Source organism: Myotis yumanensis, unplaced genomic scaffold, assembly GCF_028538775.1.
Source record: "Myotis yumanensis isolate MYYU_CA2020_CCGP unplaced genomic scaffold, mMyoYum1.0.hap1 SCAF_6, whole genome shotgun sequence".
Taxonomy (NCBI): domain Eukaryota; kingdom Metazoa; phylum Chordata; class Mammalia; order Chiroptera; family Vespertilionidae; genus Myotis; species Myotis yumanensis.
This window is the reverse complement of record NW_027223757.1, coordinates 8,673,020-8,698,283: the sequence shown is the minus strand read 5'-3', so window position 1 is coordinate 8,698,283 and position 25,264 is coordinate 8,673,020. Positions and strand designations below refer to the sequence as shown.

General features: G+C 42.7%; 1 protein-coding gene across 2 annotated transcripts in view; it reads left to right on the top strand.

Moving 5' to 3' along the window:
• Positions 1-21,833, top strand: part of CCDC170 (coiled-coil domain containing 170) — a 61,292-nt gene extending 39,459 nt beyond the window's left edge. Inside the window, exons 6-11 of one of the 2 annotated variants that reach the window (XM_070417454.1) lie at positions 991-1,308; positions 9,278-9,478; positions 11,352-11,525; positions 14,597-14,839; positions 15,972-16,208; positions 18,770-21,833. In XM_070417454.1, coding sequence (XP_070273555.1) covers positions 991-1,308; positions 9,278-9,478; positions 11,352-11,525; positions 14,597-14,839; positions 15,972-16,208; positions 18,770-18,970 — 1,374 coding nt within the window. In that variant the 3' untranslated portion in view covers positions 18,971-21,833. The remainder of the gene's footprint in view (positions 1-990; positions 1,309-9,277; positions 9,479-11,351; positions 11,526-14,596; positions 14,840-15,971; positions 16,209-18,769) is intronic. The other variant, XM_070417455.1, reaches the window with a different exon arrangement.
• Positions 21,834-25,264: the final 3,431 nt, after the last annotated feature.

The following is a 25,264-nucleotide window of genomic DNA, read 5'->3' as shown; positions in this document are numbered from 1 at the left end:
TGAAGTGCTTAATCAGAGCGCCGGGAGAGTGGCTGTCCCCAAGGCCTTGTCACTGGCTCCCCAGTTCTGCATTTCATACGCGAATTGGCAAATTGTTCACTGGCCTGAAACATGACCAGGAAAGAAATTGGACCCGCTGCCCTGTGCCATGGCATCCCACGATCCCAGATGAATTTTCTGATTTTCACTGGACATGTGTTTGTGCTTTGGATTCACTAGTGGACTGTTTTGGTTCTTGTCGCTAAGGCAGTAAGACCACGGTCTGACATTGAGGTGGAAAAATCCCTTGGAGCTGTAATATTTTAACTGTGTTTATTGGTCTCTGGTGTAAGCTGCCAATTGGGTAGTTTACTCCAAACTGATAGTAAGTCTATAGTACTCCAGTGTCTGATATGTTTTTTGGGGACCTTTTGAAAATACTTGGTTAACAGTATATTGGCCATGGAAACTCCCTTATTTTGCATTAAGGGTTTTCTTTCAATATAAAAATTAATATCTAATATTCTATGGGGTTTTAGAACGGAGGAGATTAGAATTTCTATCCATGAGCCTAGCCGGTTTTGCTCAGTGATTAGAGCATTGGCCCTCGGACTGAAGAGTCATGGGTTTGATTCTAGTTGCAGGCTCAATCCTCAGCCTGGTCTGGGCACATGTGGGAGGCTATCACTTGATGTCTCTCTCTCACATTGATGTTTCTCTCTCTTGCTCTCTATCCCTTGTATGTGCTCTGACCAGGTATCAAGTATGTAACCTTGGTATATGGGGACGGCACTCTAATCAATTAAGCTACCTGACCAGGGCATATATCTCTTCTCTTTATTAGACACCTAAATTTACCTGACATAGCCTTTACGATTTAATAACTTTCTGAAGAGATGATTTCGATTTTAAAATGGAATGAGGATTAAACCCCGATTCCTTGAAAACCTAGCGTAGGTGCCTCCCATTGGCTGCTAATGTTTTTGTTCTCACTTTATGTCATTGTCTTAGGACTTGCTCAGTGCTGTAGAGGCAAAGGAAGCTCTGGAAAGGGAAGTTCAGATCTTCCGAGAAAGGCTGCTTGTGGGCCAGCGGGCCTGGGATGCTTCGAAGCAGGAGCTGAGCCTCTTGAAGAAAGACTCATGCGAGTTGGAGAGAAGTTTGAAGGCAGCTCTGGAGGCGGCCGCAGCCTCGCAAAGCCAGCACACCTCGTTTAGGGAGAAAATTGCAGACCTCCTTAGGGGCAGCTTGGGCATGATTGGGTCCACAGAGGAGGCCATTCTGGGGAAGATTCGAGAAATGGACAGCCAGGAAGAGAGCCAGAAAAGGGTGAGTGAGGCCTCTCCAGGACAGTGCCCTCCTTCACTCAGCATCCTCAATAACTGCGTTATCTGAGCGAGTGAAAGGTATCATTTAAATGTGGTTTCAATTTCTTACTTTCAATGATGTATCGTACTTACCAAGCCTGGAGAGTCACTCCCACAACTGCTGACTAGATTGTGGGTCCGGAGTCAGAACCTCCAGGCGGATCCTGTCCCTGTCGCACACTCCCTCCCTCCAGGTGTGACCTGGGGCAGGTTCCCCAGAGACTGGCCTGGGAGCTGTTCACTCACCTTCAGTACAGGCACAGCACAGTCCACACCCCTTATCTGAAGCCCCTGGGGTCCAATGTGTTTTTGAATTCAGAATTTTTCGGAGTTTAGAAAGGCGATAGAGGAGGCAGTCTGCCACAGCCCCCCTAGGTGGGGCCAGGGACAGGCCCCGTAATCTACCACACACATCGTTCTGCATCGAAACCCGTGAGCAGCCCCTCCACGTGCGGCCCTCCCAGCTCATGCAGAGTCTCATGTCACCTCGGGTCAGGGCTTGCTGCCAAATCGGGCTGTCCAAGCTTTATCGGTAAATGAGTTACAGAAAGCCTGCCAGGTTTCAGATCATTTTGGATTTTGGAATTGCAGGGAAGGGTTCCTAGATCTCTAAGGTGGTTGTTTACTGCAAGTGCTTAATGCAAAACAAGTTTTTGTTATGTCCTTCACACGCTGTCTGACAGGTAGCAACAATAAATGTGCACTGTTGCTGCCCCTGCTTCTCCTCCTCTCCCTCCTTCGCTCCTCCTTTTGCTAATGTGGAGGTGCCTAAAACGGTCTTTTAGGGGACCTTTGTAACAAGTGGAGGAAAATGATTTGATTCGCACCTATGACTGGGGCTTATTTAATTTTGTTATCTTGTTTATATTATTAATAAATCTCACGTTCTGTAAAGCTTTGCTTAGTCAACTTCAGCCCAACTCTAATTTATCATCCAGTGCAAATTATTGAAGTTCTAATCACTGAGGTTTAAAGTGAGTCATACCCAAACTCTATGTGTACTTCCATTAGGAACTGTTTCTTCTACTAGTATTTACAGGCATGGTCAAAAGGAGACAATGCGCATGTCCATTTCTTAATGTTCCCGAAAACCTTAGAGTGATCGTTAACTCAGAGTTCATGGCTGCACTTGTCAATCTCCTCTAGCAATATAGCATTTTAAATCCCCTTTAAGAATTCTGCAGCATTCACGTGTGCTCTAGGAGCAACCCTCGTGACCACTTTGTCCAGTATGGGGTTCTTCTCTTTGTGGATATCAAGTGCTCGGCCTTGTAAGAAGTCTGTGAGAAGGACCCCGTTTTCCTTGTGATTCAGTACACAGATAGGCCCTAGATGGGGGAAGGAAGTTATTTACAGAACCGAGAAAGAAGGACTTCATTAGGCTATTTACCTTGAATAGTAATAGATGGACTTCAATAGCTAATGGTTCTTTGCCATTTCATTTTATTGCTTCCCTCTGCTATTTTCCCAAATGTTCTCTGAAGCTATTTTAATTCCAGCATGTGAAATGTGGCACAAAATTGTCAGCATAATGTATATGTTTATTTTGTAAAGCAAAACGGTGTAAATTGGTTAGGCTGGATGGCCTTCCCCCACTTCCCATAACCATTACAATGATTCAGTGTCTCTTAGTGCCTTTGTCTGCCTTTCCCACCCTGTAATTTTTTTTAAGTAGCCGCTCTCCCCATTTAAAAGCCTGAAATCAAGCATATAGCCAGCCTCTTGTGGGACTCATCTTCAAGTAAAATCAGGAGAAAATGGATTTCATATATTGTCTTTGAGATGTTTCTGAAGAACGGGAGCCGTACAAATTGATGAATGTGTTTGCTGAGGAGGCGGCATACTCTGCCAGCTGCCGTGGTTAAATACAGTCAAAAATGGAGTGATCCCCACGTGGAGGTCCAGTGGTGGGTTCAGGCTGGGCTCTCCACTCCGTGTCGCCTCCTACTTACTGAACATCGCTTTCCTTGTTTACCCCTTTGCTCTTCATTTGTCCTCTCCGTTATTGGCAATCCTCATCAGGACACCACCCACGCTTTTTCAAGCAGCCAATTCTATTGTTCCTTGCTTTTGTGCTTATAGCAAAATCTAATATTCTTTTTTGAAAGCTTTACTATATCTTAGAGAGCAGACTTCCTCAGCCTGGGCACTGTTGAAATCTGGGGCTGGGCAGTCATTTGTTTGGGGGCCATTTTGTGCCCTGTAGGGTGGTCAGCAGCAGCTCTGGACTTCTCCCCACTAGATACCACTCACATTCCTTTTCTCCACAGCTTGTGACAACCAAACATGTGTCCAGACATGGCCATGTGCCCCTGGAGGGGGGGTGAATTTACACCCTCTCCCCGCGTTGAAAACCACTCTTTTAAAGAAACGTTTTACTGTCCATTTCCAGGATTTCTACATGAGTATTTAGATGTTATTTAGCCTTGAAATTTCAGGACACTCGTAACTCGTGTTTTTGAAATGACGTCTTGCACAATGACAAAAAGTTGCGACATTTTCAGGTTTTAGTTTAGCATTTTGAGGCCAAATTAAAAAAAAATCTTTATTGTTGAAAGTATTACATAGGTCCTCCCCCCCTCCCATTAACCTCTTCCAGCCCACTCCCCCTCTTCCCCCCGCCAGACCCTCACCACCGCATTATCTGTTTCCACTGGTTATGTATATATGCATACAAGTTCATTGGTTGATCTCTTCCAACCCACCCTTCCCTGCCTCCCCTCTGAGGTTCAACAGTTTGTTCATGCTTCTATGTCTCTGGGTCTATTTTTGATCATCAGTTTATTTGGTTCATTAGATTCCACATATGAGTGAGATCATGTGATACTTATCTTTCTCTGACTGGCTTATTTGGCTTAGCATAATATCCTCCAAGTCCATCCATGCTGTAAATGGTAAGAGTTCTTCCTTTTTTATTGCCACATAGTGTTCCATTAGGTAGCTGTACCATAATTTTTTTTTTTTTATTCGCTCATCTGCTGATGGGCACATAGGCTGTTTCCAAATCTTAGCTATTGTAAATTGTGCTGCTACGGACAGACATAGGGGGAGGCCAAAATTTTTGTCTCCCTTTTAGATGTTGCCTCACTGGTTAATCATTTGCATGAGAATTATGACTGTGATTGATTTCCATGTAATTAAAGATAAATTAATAGATGCTCACAAACATTTATCTAGACCAGGGGTCCTCAAACTTTTTAAACAAGGGGCCAGTTCACTGGCCCTCAGACTGTTGGAGGGCCAGACTATAGTTTTAAAAAAAACTATGAACAAATTCCTATGCACACTGCACATATCTTATTTTGAAGTAAAAAAACAAAATGGGAACAAATACAATATTTGTATTTGCATGTGGCCTGCGGGCCATAGTTTGAGGACCCCTGGTCTAGACCAAGCTCTTCCGTTCTGCTTTATGCACACATAGGGCTCTGTTTTCCCATTGGCGTGCAGCTTGGTCTGACAGCTCTGTGGGAGCTGTGGGGACCCAGCCCGTGCCCTGAAGGACCTGGGGTGTGTCCCACAAGTCACCACGCCCCCTTCTGAGCTCATCATTCTGCTCTGTTCTTAGTCTTCAAATCTCCTAAGCAAACATTTACCAAGAAGCTTCCACAGACTCCCACTGACCTTTCATTGTCCAAAAGTGTGTTACACAGTCACCCCTGGCTACAGGGCACTGGGAAGAGTGAACAGATAGGGATTTTGGCTCTCCCAGCCCTGAGTGTATTAATAACCTAGGATAGGTGTAACAAAGTACCATGAACTGGAGGAGGAAGATCTTAGATAATAGAAGTGTATTGTCTCATAGTCCTGGAGACTAGAAGTCCCAAATCAAGCCGTCAGCAGGATTGGTTTCTTCTGAGGGTGTGATAGGGAATCTGTCCCATGCCTCTCGCCTAGCTTCTGGCAGCCTCAGCTACCACTTGGCTTGTTCTCTCTGTTTTCACATCATTTTCCTTTTATTTGTATGTGTCTCTGTGTCCAAACTTCCCCTTTATATAAGGATATGAGTCACATTGGACTAGGGACCACCCTAATGACCTCATTTTAACTTGATTATCTCTGTAAAGACTCCATTTCCATGGGGGAAAAAGAAGACTCATGTAACACTTTAAACAATAAAAAATTTAAATAAAAAAAGACTCCATTTCAAAATAAAGTCACATTCTGAGGTACTGGGGGACTTGAACATACCTCTTTTTGGGGGACCTAATTTACCCCATAACAAAAGTTGATATGCACACAGGTGGAGAGGGTAGGATTAGCTAGTCAACAGTGTCAGCCACACATACTGACAGGAAGGAAGGAGAATTTGATTGATGTTCCACCTGTTTCCTGATAACTTATTTTATATATTTCTTAAGTGAATAACTTGAATAATCAGAAGAGTCATTTAAGTCCAAAAGGCACTGGTCCTTAAGTGACCCAAGTGGCTCTTTCTCCAGTTTAGAGCTCTCGTGTTTCCATTTGGCTCAAACTTAGTGCAAAAGAACCTCTTTGGTAAAATCAACAACAACCTGTTCTTGGGAAGTGAATTAATTCTTTAGGGCGTTATTACTTCCCTTCCAAAAATCAAGCTGCTTGGGTTTGAAGTGTGGTTTACTTCAGTGCCTTTTTTGTTTAAAAACAATTGAGGTATGTATTCTTTATTACATCTCCCCTTCCTTCCCCCCATTCCCTACCTTTTCTAGTGCCAAAATCCATGGCACATTTTGTCCCATAGACTATCAGGGGTATATGAATAGTCGATACTAAGAAAAAGAGAGAAAGAAATGCTTCGTGATTCTTCAGACTTCTTGGTGTGGAAATCGTACCACCAGTTTCGGTGGGACACCTAGGTTCATCCAGGCACTGGCATCTGATGTTCCCAAGAATGGAGTCAGATTGGAACATTCATTTATTAGGATACTTTAATGTGAATTTAGCTCTGAAAAAACTTGGTGGTGTATCTACTGAGACCTCAGTAAGCTTATGAAGCCGAGTTCTGATGCATAGAGTGTGGGGAGGTTCTCAGCTGGTTGATCCTCTCTGGACACCGGAACCTTGAGAGGGCACTTGGTGGATCTGCACAGTTCACCATTGACATCCTGGTGGTTTTACAAGTTCTATTCTGCTGAGTCTTCAAGGTCCATGGGACACTCTTGGGTTCACACAGGGTGAGGGATCAGCACAGACCCTCTCACCTTTGATTCAACATGCTTGTCCCTTATTTGTCCTTCTCAGAAAGACTTCAGGCTCTGTGGGCTGAAAATAAGTAGAGAAACATGACGTAAGACACAGGACACTTCCCAAAAGGCCCCTTGAACTGTGTATGACAAAAGCATAGAATTGACCGAAACAACATACTGCAGGAGTGATACTGATGATAAAAATGTATGCGGTGTGGTGAACTTCAATTGAGTATAAATACCGTGCTACTCAAATGATCTAAATGATCTCACCTAATTGTCATAACAAAGTCTGTACATTTCAAAGAGGTTAATTACTTGTTTTGGTTAACACACTGGCAAGTAGTAGAGTTGGAATTTGAAACCAGGACGATCGGACACCTAAGTCCCTGTCCCACAGTCTGGTCTACATTAGGATGTCCGCTTCTTCCTTCAGGGTCAGTATTACTTCCTTAGTCTAGCTTCCTGCAGTTGTTCACGGCGTCATCTTCGAACTGGAGTCTTTACGGATTGATTTCTATGGAAGACTTTGCTTTCCCCTGTTCTGTAGTGTGCTGACTGTGGCCAAGTGGTCACTCAGTTTCCCATCTCTCCAGGTGAGGTTCTCTGTGTTTCTGTGGGATAGGAGAAGTGTTGAATGATCTTCAGGTAGAAAGACTCATTTCCCACGTGAAGATAAATGTGGAACCACATTTCCTGCTGCACAGGAATGTGCTGTATAATATGATATCATTAAACAGTCCCCAGGAGGCAGTATCTTGGGGACGATGTTTGATGGCCATTGTTTTGTAGGTTGTACTTGGTATGTTGTACCAAGGCAAGCATACCTTTCTCTTGCATTAAGATCAGATCTATCATTAGTTAGGATGGGAAATATGAAATGATGGTTCTCAGAGTCTCATATTCTGTAATGAAATTTGAAATTTCCTTGGGAAATATAATTCCTTGGATGTGGCATTGAGCAGCTTCCCACAAATATTTGATTTCCAGCACCCTCAGAGGTCTAGAATTAATGGAAATAGCCCTGGGACCTTGAGAACGATAGAAGTACAGGATTAGAGAGTATAGAGGTCAAACAGTCTATCATTTCTGATTAGAGCACTCAACCCACTCCAGCACATTCTTAACTAATGATTGGCCAACTTCTGGCCGCCTCCAGCAACTGGGAGCCTACTGCCTGACATGGAAAGATGCTTAAAATGTGAGGTAACAGCAAAAAGATAAAATGGCAAATATAGTGTCATCTCAGTGATATTTAAACAGTGCATGCAATAAGTTATTTGAAAATATTAATAGTTTCTATCTCTGGGCAGTGAGAACACGGGGATTATTTTTTGGTTGACTTATGTATTTTTTTTGTTCTGAATGGATCTTTAACAATGGGCATGCATTACTTTATAATTATAGGGACCAGGGAAAAATTTTTTTCTTACATTGAAGTGAATTCTTTTTCTGATTTATAATTATTGATCCTCAGCTTAAGCTCTGAGGGTAATTCAGAACAAATCCTATTGTTTTAAAATATTTAACACAGCTTTAATTTCTTCTTGCCTTTAAGCATGGTTGTTTATAGATAGACAAGCAGAAGTTGTTTTTCTTAAACAGAAGCAGTAAATCTGAAACCATCAAGATATTTCAATTTCTGTGAGAATGGTACTATTATGTAAATATCTACTACTTTCCCCCCCTCTCCTTTTTGAAAACAAACCATCAAAACCAAATTTATCACCTCACACTTGGTGTTTTTATTGAATTCAACATTTTATGAAAACTGGATTTGCAAGAATCAGTTTGAGTTTCTCAAAGCATACCTGCGGTCTTTGGTAAACTTATGTTCTTGGTTTAAGGGAAGGTGAGGACAAAGAGCAACTTCACAGAAGGGTGAAAGCATTGGGCCAGTTAGGGATCCTGCGAGTCTTGGGGCATTCAGCAGGGAAGCAGTGACCTTATGTTATAGGAGGGGAGGTAATACTCAGAATGTCCTGCCTGCTTGTACACTGCCATTGATCCTATGCAGAATCACCATATTAAAATAATTTTGACCTTTTACATGTTCAGATGATAACATTGCCCCATAACTGTGTAGCCCAGAGGCAGCACCACTGACGGTTAGTGAAGGAGTAACCATACTCAATAGAAAATGGAGAAGGAGCTTGAAGCAATGCAGGCTGGGGCACAAGTAGGTTTCCAGTTGTGAGTAGATGAAACAGAGTTTATCCTCGTATTATTATTTTCACTAATTGTATTATTTCCCATATGAACACCTGCAAATCTACTTTTGCCCCACCCTGTAGCTTTGTGCTCTTGAATTCACTGATAACTTCTCAAGGTTGCTTATCAAGATGAACTCACTACATAGTCTTTAAACCACTACAGATGGTAGAAGAAGAATGATACTTATATAGTTTTTTTTGACACTTGTATAGGTTTTAAAAGTGCTATCTGTCTGAACTCTTTTTCCAACTAAGCTTTAAGATTCCTAAGTTAATGGCAGTTTTAGGGGTAAGTAAATGTTATCCATAAACATTTATGGAGTAACTTATTTGAGGAATTATATAAAAATTAAAAAGGCCAATCAAAAGTATTTTATTAGGTAATGGATACAGATTTATTTCAAATACATCGATCAATTACCTGTTTCTCAGTCCATTTTTCTGAAGAATCTGGATGTTGTTGTTATAAATAATAGCTGTTTGCACTGAGCACTGGATTTTAACACTTCAGCGCATTGGAAACAAGGCTTATTCTTGTTTTGTTTGTTTCCAGATGGTTTCCCAGCTTGAAGCCCAAATATCTGAGCTTGTTGAACAGTTGGAAAAGGACTCTGGGTTTCACCAGAAAGCCCTGCAGAGAGCCCAGAAAGCTGAGCACAAGCTGGAGGCTCTTCAGGGTCAGCTGACACACCTGGAGGGGGAGCTGGTGTCTGGAGATGTTTTGCGAGACAACCTGAGTTTTGAGAAACAAAAGGTAATAACTGGAGGGCATGTCCATGGGTGGATACATCTGTTGCACTGTAGTATTTCACCGGAAAATTATTCTGAGTTTTGCAGCAATTCCGTAGATGCTTATGCTCTGAATCATGAGTAAATTTCAAGGAACAATGGGTATTGTTTTGAAGTCTCTTCCTATTGTTTGGCACTTCCTTGATTCAAATGAAATCTAACCATTCAATTATATCTAATTAAACTTAATGAATATATTGGACAGCTGTTATATATGAGACGCTGAAGGCTTGGAGGGTAATGTATGAATACGTAACTCACGATTCATCTTAAATGGCTCATCATTCAATAGAGAAGACAGTCATTCAAATAATTTGCTGTACTAAAGGCTGTGAGTGTATAACAGGGGTACTGATTAAGAAAGAGCAACAGGAGCCCAGTGAAAGAGGGATAGCTTCTGTATAAAGGGGTGATTTTACAGGAAGACGATCTTTGAATTGATCATTGAAGGATAAGTAGCATTTTCGTGGGGAGAAGGGGCAGGTTCCGCAGGTGACATATGTGAGGGGCTTTAAAGAACAGGTAAGGATTTGTCTGGCAGAAGAGTGGGGAAGGGATCTGAGGCAGAGGGAACAGCAGGAGGGATGAAGGAAGGGAGGTGTAATAGGACTGTTTAGAAGAGGAATGAGGCACAAAGAGACTGGGCGAGGCCAAAGGTGGGAGGTGGCTCTGGAGGCAGGTAGGGATAATTGAGGTAGGTCAGCTCATTACTGGAGGCTTTATCCTATAGGTAATGGGGAGGCATAGAAGGGTTTTGAGGAAAAGAAAAAAGTTTTCTGAAGGCAGAATGGCTCTGAAGTTCCAGACACTGAAGGTAGGGAGCCCAGTTGGGATTCCTAGAAAGTTCAGATCAGAAGATAATAGGTTGTAGGTTTGATTCTTGCTCAGGGCATGTTTCTTTATCACATTGATGTTTTCCCTCCTTCCCTCCCTCCCTCCTTTCCTCCCTCCCTCTTTCTCTAAAATCAATAAACATATACTTGGGTGAGGATTAAAAAAACAATGGATTGCTTCAGTTGTCAGGAATTTATATTTATTTAAACATGAAATTGCCCGAGTTATTGCCATGAGAAAAAAATCTCAAAGATGGAACCCAAATCATGGAATGATGATACAGAAAGCACATTGATCGATTTGGTTATCCAGCAAGTACTTAGTAGACATTACGCTACATCTGGCATGGCCAGCTGAGCCACAGAAATCAAGTGGAGGAAGGTCCCAGAACAGTTTTGTCACTTTAACCTGTTAAAATGTGAACTTGGACTTTCCTGATAACAACTCTATTTTGCAGTGTTGTTCCTTTAACTATATGATACATTAACAACTCTTCAAGACATTTTCTCTAAAGCAAAAATGTTATCCAAGGTCGTTTGTATAGAGAGTGTTGTGGCAACTGGTTAAGTCCTCATTTTCCACTTTTGAGGCCTGGGCCACAGTGGGTGGGAAAAATCTCCATGGAAGGTATGGATGGGTGGATGCCTGGGGCTGGATTAGCCTAGCAGGGGCGTGGTGGCAGCAGCATGTAGCAAAGCAGAGAGATGGAGAACTAGTTGGGAGCATGCAAATCTGTCATATGGCAAGGTTAAGAAGAGTGTGTAATATTAGATTGAGCATCAAGGTCACTGACCAGGAGAGTCAAGAGAATATGGTCAAGGAGCAGGACATGGAGCTGGCAGGGTGGGTCAGGAATTCATTACCAAACTTTGGTGTTGGGGGGCCGGGCTCCTACTGGGTTTAATGAGAACTACCTGTAAATTTGGGAGAAAGGGGAGGATTGTGTGAGATCGCCTGTTAACTTTATTTTTGTGTCCCATTTTCATTTTTGTTCTTGAGTGTAGTATCTTAAATTTCTGGACCAGCTCTCAGAGAAAATGAAATTGGACCAGATGGCTGCTGAACTTGGTTTTGACATGCGTCTAGATGTAGTTTTAGCTCGTGCAGAGCAGCTGGTACACCTTGAGAGCAATGCCGTCATTGAAAATAAGACCATCGCCCACAATTTACAGAGAAAGGTAGGAGAGGTGGAAACTTGCCAATGTTGAGAGAATGAATATCTGTGAAACTTTAATATTGAAATATAACTTACTGCTACCGTATTACCAATGTGGTCAGGAAACATGATTATAATAATATGTGTTTAGAATCTGTTTTAAGTCTGAGTGATGGCAGGTATCACCTAAGGTTATGTTAGACTATGAGGAATAAAGAACCAAAGTAACAGTGGCTTAAACAAGTAGAAATGTTTGTTTTTCTTCTGTTGCATGAATTCCTGGAAGTAGGCAGCTTAGGGCTAGTGTGACAGCTCAGCTCTGTGAAGTTTTGAAGGAACCCAGCTCATTTAAGCTCATTAGTCACCCATCCCTAGGGTGGTCCTTATCCTCATGGTTAAAAATAGTTTTTAGAAATATTATATCTGTGTTCCAGCAAGGAAGTTGGAGAAGGAAGGGATGCAGGAGAGGGATGCAAATGAGCAGATATGAGCTGTCTTAAAGGAGGTTCCCAGAAATTGCTCCATGAGCTTGTGTTTATGTCCCATGGAATATGTTCTGATGGTTAAAGCTAGCTGCAAGGGAGGCTTGAACCAGTAATCTTTACTCTGGCTAGCCATTTACCTAGCTGAAAAACGTACTGTTTCTATAACTATAGGAGAGGAGAATTGGGGAACAGTTAGCCGTCTCTGCCTTTGTAAAAGCTCTATTAGACTACAAAGTAGAGAGAGAAGAGATTTTCATTCACTCAAAGGGAGAGTTAGAAACAGTTTAGACTAAATAAATGAATGCATGAAGAGGATAAAAATATAATTATTAGTTATGTAATTATTGGCATTGGGGAAGGAAAAAGGAAAACACAAATGTATCCTTTTAATAGTTCTTAGGAGAAAATTCTGTGGTAGAGTTACAGTGTGCAGGCCATGTAATGAGTCCCATCTGGGTTCCCAGTTTGGCTCCGCCAAGCTCTGTGACCTTGGGAAATTGCATTCCTCTCTTCCTCTCCTTATACTGAAGATGGGGATGACACCTCCTTCAGGAGGTTGTACATTTTTAATAAATAACATTTTGAACTCTTGGCTCATAGAAGATGCTCTATTTACATTTGACCTCCTCTCCATGTACTGTATCTTTGGGAATATTTTAAAAAGAAAGGAGACAATCCCTTTTACCATCAGAGACATTAAATGGAGCTACAATTTTTTCTGAAGTTTCCCTCAGATAACTGAATTTTTTGTCAATATCTAATACTATTTTTTCTTAAGTCTTGTGTAATTATTAAAATTACGCGTGCACAGAACTTGCTAGTGTAAATTTGCAATAGAGTGGACTTCAACATGAAGAAGCTCCAGGAAGGGAGGTTAGTTAGAGAAATATGGAAAGGGCCGTGTTACAAAGGGTTCTGGGCAGGGACATTGCTGTCACCATTAGGCAAGATACTCAAGCCCACTTTTCCGTTAGTTCTTCACACCTCTGAACACTTAATAGATGCAGTCAGTAATGGGGGAAAATGTGTCCCAGCTGGTTTGGCTCAGTGGGTAGAGCCTGCGGCCCAAAGGGTCCCCGGTTCAATTCCTGTCAAGGACATGTACTGGCCCGGGCCCTGGTAGGGGCTCATGCAGGAGGCAACCAATCAATGTGTTTCTCTCACATTGATATTTCTCTCTGTCTTTCCCTCTCTCTTCCATTCTTTCTAAAAATCAATGGAAAAATATCCTCAGGTGAGGACTAAAAAAAAATTAGGAAAAATATGACGTTCTATAATTCTACACGATTCTCATTCCTAATTTTTGTAATAGATGAAAGAGGTTTCTGTACTTAATATTCCACTCACTAATTGTGACATGCGAAGCCCACGAGGTTTTTTGTCTCCTCTTAGAGCCCACAATCTTTTTCTAAAAACCACTATAATTTCCTTCATCAAGTTTAATTGTCAATGATAAGTGCTGTTTCAGGACCTGCTTGGTTTGTGGATGGTATAGGCCAGGCATGTAATAAAGACACTGACGAACTCAAACTTCCTTCAAGTCCCTTCTATTTCTAAGATTTTCAATATATAAAAAAAGCTTTAAAAAATGTTACCCTGGTATCACTTATTCTAAACAATGTTCCTTGGTATCGCTTACTTTAAAAATATATGAACTTTAAAGCAAGCTAGACTACTCACACCCTGAGGGATGGAGATGAGTCAGTCTAGGTTTTTGGTGCTAATTCGCACCCTGTCTTCTTTCAGGAAAGACCAGGGCAAGTAGAGTTGCTGTGGGGTGTTGGAGAGGATTTTGTCTCTTTGGTTTACTATACTCTGCCCTTGAAAAGCCCATTTTAGTTGTTTTTTTTTAAAAAAAATATATTTTATTGATTTTTTTACAGAGAGGAAGGGAGAGAAATAGAGAGTTAGAAACATCGATGAGAGAGAAACATCAATCAGCTGCCTCCTGCACATCTCCCACTAGGGATGTGCCCGCAACCAAGGTACATGCCCTTGACCGGAATCGAACCTGGGACCCTTCAGTCCGCAGGCCGACGCTCTATCCACTGAGCCAAATCGGTTTCGGCTGTTTTTTAAAAAAATATATTTTTAGTGATTTCAGAGAGGAAGGGAGAGGGAGAGGGAGAGGGAGATAGAAACATCAATGATGAGAGAGGATCATGGATTGGCTGCTTCCTGCACGCCCCACACTGGGGATCAAGCCCGCAACCCAGGCTTGTGCCCTGAATGGGAACCAAACCTTGACCTCCTTGTTCATAGGTTGACGCTCAACCACTGAGCCGCACCAGCTGGGCTCATTTCCATTGTCTTAAAAGTAATTTTACATTTTTATTAGATGAACATTATGTTGGAGGGAGTCAGGTGTTGAGAGCCTATTTCTCTGTGCATTTTCTCTGGCTGTTTAATCTCATACTTTGCAGCTACAAAATTAATTCTTCAAGAGATAGAAATAAAAATGCAATCAGGAGAAGGAATCTAGTACCATTTTTTAAAATGATTTAGTCACGAGGCTTATTGAAGTGTGGACAAAGATCAACATTATCTGAGTAATTCATTTATGTTTACTGGCTGTTCAATGTAAAACTTCCTGTTTGTGTCAAACCAGCTCAAGACCCAGAAAGACAGACTGGAGAGCAAAGAACTGCACTTGAACCTCCTCCGGCAGAAAATAGCGCAGCTGGAAGAGGAGAAGCGGCTGCGGATGGGCCTGGCTGTGGAGAGGGACGAGGCCAATGTCACCACACGGAAGTTACAGAAGCAGGTGGAGAGGCTGCAGAAGGAGCTGAGCGCGTGCCGGGAATCGAACACTGAGCTCAAAGCCAAACTGGCTGACACCAATGAGCTTAAGGCAAGTGCTCAGCTTCGCTCCCTTGTTGCTTTTTGCTAGTCACCATACACGCTTCTGCGAAAGAGTGCCAGCCTCATCGTGGACATGCCAGAAAAAAAGACGAAACCTTCCTCTGATTTTCTAGAGTTGTGGGAAAAGTGCAAAAATTACACAAGTCAGCATATTAGCTCAGGTTAGTGGCTCTTTCATATTTGAAATAGAGCTGTAGTTGCTGTGGAAAGAGTCACTCAAACAGGGTGGTGTTAAGTCCAGAAAATAAAAACACGTCTTTAAAATGAGGGCGACTATGGTTTTAGGGATCATTTGGGGTTTCATGGTGTAGGAATTTGCGTAGGAAGAAATGAGAAGAGCCAGGCAGGGGCCGGTGTGCAATGTTGGTCTCTGGGAGTTGAATTGTATTAAGTAGCGAGGAGGGTAGATAGATTGGGGCGACGTTCTTCCTGGATTTGAGGTGTCCGATTTCCAGTGAATACAGAGAAGAAAGGAATTAAAACTTGAAAGAATTTGGTCCAGATATTTCGATGGCATGAGTATGTGCACAGATCATATTTTAAATGTTATTACTTGCACGTCACCAATACAGATGTCCGTGATGTCCTGGCTCCTTGCAGGCACGTGCGCCTCACTGGTAAAGTCAGAGACATTTCCCCAGAACAGTGCTGCTGTAGATCTTCCTCACAGCAGTGATGCAGCTTGCCCAGGGGATGAGGGGCGGAGCCTCCTTGTGGTAAAACACTCCCAGTGCGGACATTGTGCCCTTCCTAAAGCTTCCAAACCAGGCGTGACCCATTGGGAGCAGCAAAAAGGGCCAGTTGCTTTTGCCCAGGGAGCTCATGGAATCTGCACATAAGAACCAGCAGACCTCATTTTAATATTCATCTCCAGAGTCACGCTACCTTCCATCTTATCTTATTGATTTTCCAAATAATGGTACTCTGATATGTTGTTTATAAACAATAGCTGTCTTAAGACATGTTCATCCCGCACATGTTTGACAAAATTTATATAAATATTTCATTCTTTACCCATAAAAAAGTTATGAGTTCAGTGAATTCCATTGACCTATGACTTATTTATGCAGTTTTTCTAAGTAAATACACAAGAGACGATCAGCATTCTCTTGTCTTCTTAGATTAAAACTCTGGAGCAGACCAAAGCCATTGAAGACCTCAGTAAATCCAGAGACAAACTGGAGAAGATGAAGGAGAAGGCTGAGAAGAAGCTCATGTCCGTCAGGTCGGAACTGGACACTACCGAGCACGAGGCCCAGGAGGACAAGGAGAGGGCCAGGAACACGATAGAAGTGGTGACCAGCGAATTGAAGACGCTAAGGAAATCTCTGGAGGAAGCAGAAAAGAGAGAAAAGCAGGTGGGTAGACACCTGGTGATGAAACCTTCCTACTTAGGAAAGATAGGACAATTCCAAAGCTTGATTATTGTTCACACATTTCTTCATAAACAATTTACTGAACATTCTTTCTTTTAAAATATATTTTATTGATTTTTTTACAGAGAGGAAGTTAGAAACTTCCTACAGATAGAGAGTTAGAAACATCGATGAGAGAGAAATATCGATCAGCTGCCTCCTGCACACTCCCTACTGGGGAAGTGCCCACAACCAAGGTACATGCCCTTGACCAGAATCGAACCTGGGACCCTTGAGTCCGCAGGCTGACGCTCTATCCACTGAAGGTTAGGGCTGAACATTCTTTTTTTTAAAAAACATATTTTTATTGATTTCAGAGAAGAAAGGAGAGGGAGAGAGAGAGACATTAATGATAAGAATCATTGATTGGTTGCCTCCTGCATGCCCCACACTGGAGACTGATCCCACAATCTGGGCATGTGCCCTGATGGGAAATTGAACTGTGACCTCTGATTCATAGGTTGATGCTCAACCACTGAGCCATGCCAGCCAGGCAATTTACAGAACTTTCTATATCATTTCAACGTCTCTGCCTGCCATCTAGCATCTTTTTTTGGCATTAAAAGAACCATTATGATTTATTCCACTAAGAAAAGTAATTCCTGTTTTCATGGCACGGATTGTAGGAAAGAAAAAGACATTCTTATCAAAGCAACGGAAAGCCTGTGAAAAGCCAGGTTCTGGTTATGGGGAGGTTTTTATGATGCTCTCTGATTGCTTCTGGAGGTTGCATCATCCCACATCTTCTGATGGTCACCAGGGCTTCAGCCCCGGGAGGTCAGGATACACCTCATCTCCATAGAGATCAGCTGCAGGAAATAGTCCCAAATCTCCAACGGTGGCACCCAGACTTGAAGGCCAACCAAACCCAGATGTAAACCATAAAGCAGGTCTTATTTGCTTGCCAGTCCAAGGAGGAGAGTGTTATCTGGTGAGCACATCAAGAGGTCAGGCAGGAAGAAGCATGTACCGGGCAGCCTGACCCCCGAAGCTTTGGCTTTCATCTCACTCTCTGTCTGGTGCTCCAGGGGCCCAGAGTGGACTCTGATCCTAGGATATTTTTCTCTCTGTCTGCCTCTGCTCTGGCTCATGTGTCAGGCAGGGCCGAGGAAGGCCAAATGACGCGTGAGCGCTCTCCGAGTCAAACCACTCCAGAATTTAGAGCTTTGGCCATATTTGAAAGGATGGGGAACTTCAAGGAAACCTTTTCATCAGGGAGACAAGGCTGGAGAAAGCGTTATGTTTCCCAAATTGGACTCAGCGTAGGGAGAAGGCTGGGAAGCGAACAAGCACAGGGTGGGAATGTTTGGAAGGCAGATCTGGATGTAATATCTGTCTTCAGGGTAGATCACAACCCTCCTAAGATGGAAGGCACCTCTAGTGAGGCGTCGCCCAGCTGTCCCTGATTTATCTGCTTCTGCTTCAGCCTGGGATCACCAACCAGTCTATGAGAATTGCAAGGGGTGTGAGGCACATTTCCACCATTGTCTGCAGTCCTCCCCCTACCCGCCTCGAGGTGTGTGTGTGTGTGTGTGTGTGTATGTATGTGAGGGAGTCCCAGAGAGTCCAGTGTTATGGTCATCTGTCTGATGTGATTTGAGTATCATTTAGAAGCCCTTCTATTGTCATGAGCTCATAACTTTCTTGCATTTGTTCCTCCTTTAGTTTGAGAGGTTCATTGCCAGTAACATTAATCTAGAGCAGTGATTCCCAAAGTGGGCGCTACCGCCCCCTGGTGGGCGCTGCAGCGATCCAGGGGGGGCGGTGATGGCCACAGGTGCATTTGTTTTAACTTTTTTTGTATTACCTTTCTATTCTGAGTTCAATAAATAGTTTCATAATTTCAAACTTCAGTGTTTCTAATTTACACCTTTCTTTACTATATTTTACGAAAAAGGTAGAAACATTAATACATATATCTTTCTGTTTAATTGCTATTAAAATTAAAAAAAATTAATTTCCAGGGGGCGCTGAGTAATATTTTTTCTGGAAAGGGGGCAGTAGGCCAAATAAGTTTGGGAACCACTGATCTAGAGTATAAGGACTTATGACCATGGGCATGACCACACTACCATTTGTAAAGCACTTCCTAGTATGCAGAACACATACACAGCCATTGTTTCATTTGGTTCCAGAACAGCCCCAGGAGATAGGTCTGTAGTTATTCCTACCTTGGAAGCGAGAAGTGAAATCTTAGTTAGGTCAGAGTCTTGTTCATGGTTGCTTAATTGGGATTCTTGACTTGGTAGCCAATACCACATGAATTGGCTCATCAGAAAAGTGGTTATGAAATTGCTGAAGGTTGGTGCCTGAAAGGACTTCAGAGGTAATTTAGTAGGCTAGCCTTCTTATTTTATAAATGAGAGAACTAAGATTAGTGAGAGTAAGTCACTTACCTGCCTCATGCACACCTAGATTTTCCATGTTTTTTGTTGTTGCATTTGGCTCAGCAGTAGTTGACACATTTGCTGTCTCAGTTACTGTGTTTCTGTTTGATATTCCAGCTGGTGGACTTTAGGGAGGTGGTTTCCCAGATGCTGGGCTTGAACATGACCAGCCTTGCTCTTCCTGACTATGAAATCATCAAATGTCTTGAAAGACTGATCCATTCCCATCAGCATCACTTTGTCACCTGTGCTGGCCTCAACGATGTGACTACCGGGCAAGACAGGCACCCGCAAAGCCACTTAAAACTTCTTCATTGAACACTGGATCTCTTGAGGAGCTAAGGCATGGGAAACGATGCTCAATTGAACAAATTCTCCAAACCTTTGAAATTTGATCAGTAGGTGAATATTCTATACTTTGGTGATAGAGTGAGAATCCATCATTGACAACAAAGAATCTCAAAGGTAGATAAATGTTCGCCACTAAAAACACCTGGTATTTCATTTGTTGGCACGTTGGGACCCAGAAGAATTCTGCTAGATTGCATATCTAGAATGAAAACTGTCAGTAGAGAATTACTACTTATGGGGTATCGCTTATGACTCAGGGGCTTTAGTACCCAACTTAATTCTCATAACCACCACACAGAGAAGCTTTAATGTTTTTATTTCACAACCTGTCTGGGGCTCTGAGAGGGTGTCACCTACCCAAGACTGCAGTTTGTTGGTGACAGAACCGGGAGGGACTCTACGTTGACTCAAAAGCTGTGTCTTCTCTGTTACTCCACCATCCTCCAGTTTCTCCTGGCTCCCTGTGTTTTGGTGACAATTGCCTGCATATAGTCAAGGCTTGCAGTCCAGAAGTAATTAAGGTTTATGAGTGTAATCCATATGATTTCTTTAAAAAAGAAATGGACCTACTTATTTGGATAAAACATGCATAGTCTGAGGTCCTCTAAGAAACTTATGTGTTTTCAAATGTTGCCGCCAAATTGCATTAGGTGGTAATTTTTTAATGTTTGAACAGGGCTGATCTCAGTACTTTCAAAATGGAGCTGTTAACATGAAACCGATAAGATGAAGACAGCCTACACAGTTTTATTTACCAATATATAAAACACAGTCATAGCGAGCGTACTTTTTCAGAATCCAGATTTTATTATGAGTATCTCTCACTTTCTGCCTTCTTTTTAAATTTCTATTTCACAGATATTTTTCAGGAATTTATATATTTTTTTAATTTCAAAGAGAAAAACGCGTTACTCTTTTGGGTGATTATCATATTTCTGCCACATCAATTTTTTTTTCCAGTCCTTGAGAAAAGCATTGGTGTCTAATTAAAGGAGAGAGAAAAGTAGATTATAACCAAATATTAAGAGAAAATGAAAAGTCTAGCTCAGCTGGCGTGGCTCAGTGGTTGAACATTGATCCATGAACCAGGAGGTTATGGTTCAATTCCTGGTCAGGGCACATGCCCAGGTTTTGGACTTGATCCCCAGTGTGGGGCATGCAGGTGGCAGCCGATCAATGACTCTCATCATTGATGTTTCTGTCTCTCTCCCCCTCTTCCTTCTCTGAAATTAATTTTAAAAATGTATTTAAAAAGTCTGGATGAGAGGAAATGAGTTTGATACTTGCAGGTTGGACGACAGAGGGAGAGTGACCAAGGATGGCCACAGGGGTGGGTCGCCTCTGCCGGCTTCTCCTTCATGAACAAGGACAGTATGAAGTAGTGTTTCACAACTGAGGAAACACACCTGCCCAGCCCCGTGAGCACAGGAGCTAAGTGTGCAGCAGGCAGGAGAGGCAGCCTCGGTTTCCCCGGGGAAGGCCTACGGTCTCTGGAGCTCCCCACATGTAGTCCAGTCCTGTGGCTGCTGCTGTGGGCCCACACTCAGCCACAGTGGAGGTGGCGGCTGCACCTCTGGGTGCCTGGAGGATGGGGATGCTGAGAGGCCCTGCGTGGCCCAGACCACAGGAAGCAGTCACGGTGGTGGTGGTAGGGGCGAGGGTGGGAACATTGATCTTGTACATTCTCCAAATACAATCTTTAATAAACTTTTTATTTTCTCTGTCAATTTATTTCTACACTATTCAAAAAATACATCTAACAATATCACTTTAAAGACATACGCTGTTATAATATTGTTTTACCATGTTTGACTTATCATTACTTATATAGCATGTCTCCAAAAAATGTATACATACTTCAACAGCTGATAGCTTAATTTTGAAAATGAAATGCATTTTAATAAACATGGCCTTTATAATTAGTCAAAGTGTGTGTATATGTTTTTGGGGGACACCCTATATTTCTAGATTTCTATGAGGCTCAGAATGGTCCATCATTACTAGTACTGCACTTTCTCCTTATAAAACACAATTCATTCCATTTATCTGAATATATGTTTATATAACAGTCCCAATATATGAATCAAACATATACACAATAGTCTTTAACATATATATAAAAATTAAAAATGTCTGAACATAACCCTTACAGATTTCTGATAGAAAGCATACCATCATATGGGATAAGAAAAATAGCTTCTGTCCGTGTATATAATCCACGCGCACATTAACTATCTGTCCTTTGGACAAATCGAGAATCGCTTTAATAAAGCCATGTCTTCCTGGTTAAATTGCCTGCTGGCTGTTGGCTTTGCCTTGGTGCATCTGTCCTAGATTGGCAGCCAGCTTCACATTCTTGTGTCAGACTGTGTTCTTCTATAATACTCATGTATATTTTATGTTGTCCAATAAAATGCATTAGGTTGATGTGACTTTTCCAAATAGAGTTTTAAAATATTTAACACAAACTCTTCTACCAAATACACTTGAGCCATAATTGCTACTGAGGCCATTATTCTGGTTATTGTTGAGACATTTAAATAATTTCATGAAGTATCTCAGGGAGAAAAGTTAACCTGATTTATCTAAATTTCAGTTTTACCTCATAGTCTGTCTCATAGATGAATAGTGAGTGATTCAAGGTCAAGGTGTGGTGAGCTTAAAAGCTGTTAAAGAGCCCTAACCGGTTTGGCTCAGTGGATAGAGTGCCGGCCTGTGGACTGAAGGGTCCTGGGTTCGATTCCAGTCAAGGGCATGTACCTTGGTTGTGGGCACATCCCCAGTGTGGGGTGTGCAGGAAGCAGCCGATCAATGTTTCTCTCTATCCCTCCCCCTCTCCCTTTCTGTAAAAAATCAATAAAATATACTTTTTAAAAAAGCTGTTAAAGAAAGTGTGTATTATTGACATGGCAATAATACTTAGGACTTAGAAACAGAAACTGGTTTTCATGGTTACACAACACAACCTTTGATCAGGAAGGCTCTTTCTACTTTATCCACATTTTTGCACATCCCACTTCTCATCAGCAAGAGGGGTCTGCATGCTTCTCTTTTCCCTACGCAGCCCTCATATGGTTATTCCTTTGCCTTATCTTTATTATCATTATTTTTTCTTTTTGTTCTTTTGTTGTTATTTTGCCTTATCTTCAGTTTCTTGGCCTTCTCAGCTCTCGTACCTTTCTGTGCTTTTGTTTCAGCCACTCACACCCTTGCCTGCAGTTTACAGAAATCCAGTTTAGACTACCTTAAGCCAAAGAGAGAATTGGGGGCGGCGGGGAGAGTCATTTGAAAGATGCAGGGGTAGACTAGGTTCAGCATGGCTAGATCCAGGGATTTAGAATTCTCGGGATTCTTTTTGCTTCTGTCCATCTTCCACCTCTGCCTGGTCGGCTTGTCTTTGTACGTTGGTCTCACTTTCTCCTTCTGCAGAGGGGTCCGTGCTGCCAGGAAAGATGCTCACAAGCAGCTACACGGTCTTTCCAGCTCAGGAGCTGAGAAAAAGAGAGACTCTCTGCCTCCAACATCCATGGGAGAAATCTCAAAAAAGAGTCTGACCTCTTCTTGGTCATGTAGCCACCCCTGGACCACGCACTGTAGGTAGCCAGGGGATGAACGCACTGGTCTGCATCCCATGCCAACCCTCACAGTGAGGGTGGGGGTGGGGGTGGGGTGAGGCCCCGGGATGAGCTGTTCACCCAGAAACACACGTAATGACAGACAGAAAGTTCCCCAAAGCAAGAGAAGCTGGGCAGACCCACAGTCCGCATCTGTGACAGATGGTCAAATTCGGGATCATCTAATGACCTAGAACTTCTCTGCCTCTAAAATCTTAAACTCGTATCATCCCAGAGCTCTTTTCTTCCTCCCAAATAGCTCTTCTTTGAGATTCCTTGGTCCTCATATGATGTCCCTACTGGCCTTGCCCATCCCCACTCCATCGGCAGCCCGTGTGGATATTATTGTTCATTTTTTCAATCATGCCCTTCCTAACCCTTAAACTCCCTTTCCCCTTCCCTGTCTACCCTTAAATTTGAATTAATCCCAACTACCAATGTTTCTGCTGCTTTTCCTGCGCACTGAATGAGACTGGAGGAAATCACAAATCACAGCTAAGTTTCATACTAAATTCGTGGCCTTTGATCTCATCGGAGCCCTCTGTACTAAATGGTAGTCATTCACCGTTTTCCCGGTGAGATTTCACTGCCATTTTCCAAAGTGATTATTGCAAATATTCTTCTCTGCCTCGAGGTTCTTCCCCTGTCTCTTTCCTCTTCATTGTCAGCAGATAATCTCATCTCCTATTTCACTCAGAAAATAGAAGCCATTACAGGAAATACCTTTCATATCAGATCCTAATATAGCCTGCTATGTGTCCACACCCAACCTTGCTATCTTCCTTCTTCCTGTCTCAGGTTATTGCCTCTACCTGCTTCTACCTGGCCACTTGCATCCTCAGCAACTTAGTTTCACGGGTTTTTTTCCACTCTCTCAACTGTTTGCAACCTCACCTACGTTAATGGCTTATTTCCACCTGCATTTAAATATGTTTATTGAAACCTATGTAATTTTATTAACCAATGTCACCCCAATAAATTAAATAAAAAATTTAAAATATATTTAAATCTCTCTCACTTAAAAAAACCCCACTCCCTCTACTCCACAAATTCTACTTAGAGCTTCATTTCCCTCTTTATCTTCACAGCAGAATCATGTAAAAGTGTGGTTTATATTTCTGCCTTTCTGGTCTTACCTCCCATTCCTTTATTTTATTTTATTATTATTTTTTTTAATTTTGTTTTATTGCTTAAAGTATTACAAATGTCCCCCCCCCCCCCCCCCTTCCCCCGGCCTCCCCTAACCTTCCATTCCTTTAACCACTCGTTACAACCTGGCTTCTGTCTGTCTCCACTCACTCAGCTCTCCCATTGTTGTTAGCAAATCCCCATTACTTTTAAAGTGCTTATATGACTTATCTTTCTGTAATATTTGATACCATCGACCATTTCCTTCTTGAAGCATTCTGTTCCATTAGCTTCAATGATGCTTTATTCTTGTATCTCTGGGTGTTTGAGTTAGATTATTTTAAGGTTGAAGGAAACAAAACAAAACAAAAAAAAGAGAGATTAATGTAAGGATAAGTGTGGATATAAGTATGGGTGGGAGTGATGACCTCCCAGAACTCAGTGAGAAGGGTCCTCCATCCTGAGAACTGGAGTGCCCAATGCACGGTGCGGTGTGGCTCTCGGCCGGTTCCCTTCCCCTTCCCACAGATGCACGTTTCTTTTGATGTCATGACGACTCACCTTCTCTCTGCCTCTGCTTCTGTGTCTCAGCTGATGCCATCATCACCTCTCCTCTCCTTTCTACGTTTAGTTAGCTTCTCCTTCTGCTCACTCGGGGCTGCCCTGGTGTGTGTGTTCTCCACTACTGCCTGGCTTTCCTGTATGTCTTTCCATTTCTGCTCCCACCACGCTGCTCCTCTCTGTGCTTCTCCTCCAGAGGGGAACCTGGTCAGTGAAGCAGCCACTCTGCAGGGTGAGGTGCGACTGCCTTGCAGGCCAGTGACAAGCCGGCAGATGGGTTTCCCTTAAGTCAGGCACCCATTTGCCGTGCAGTTGACTGAGGTCACAAAAGTGGGGTCTCATGTCTGTCTCCTGGGTGTCAGTGTCCCACAGGGGTCTGTGCTGGGTCCCCTTTTTCTCACACTGTACACACTCCAGTGCATTAACCTTGTGACCTCGCACCTGAGAATGTGTTACTCATCTCCCCGTGTCTGTTTCCTCATCTGTGAAACAGATACCTATTATGGGTTGAATTATTTCCCCCCCAAAAGATGTTGAAGTCTCAACTCTATCTCATTTGGAAACAGGGCCTTTGCTGCTGATCAAGTTATGATAAAGTCATCAGGGTGGGCCCTGTCCAATAGGACCGGTGTCCTTATCAATAGAGGAAATTTGGACACAGACATGCACACAGGGAGAACGCCACATGCAAATGAAGGCAGAGATGGGGTGATGCAGCTCTAAGCCAAGGGCTGCCAAAGACTGTCAGTGTGGCACCAGAGCCAGGAGAGAGGCACGCAGCGGATTCTCCCTGCAGCCCTCGGGGAACCAACCCTGCAGACACCGTGGTCTCAGACTTCTGGCCTCCAGGACTGTGAGGTAATATTTCTGTTGTTGAAGTCACTCAGTTTGTGTAACTTGGTTAACACAGCCCCAGAAAACTATGCACTATCTTAGAAGATTGCTGTGAGGATTAAAT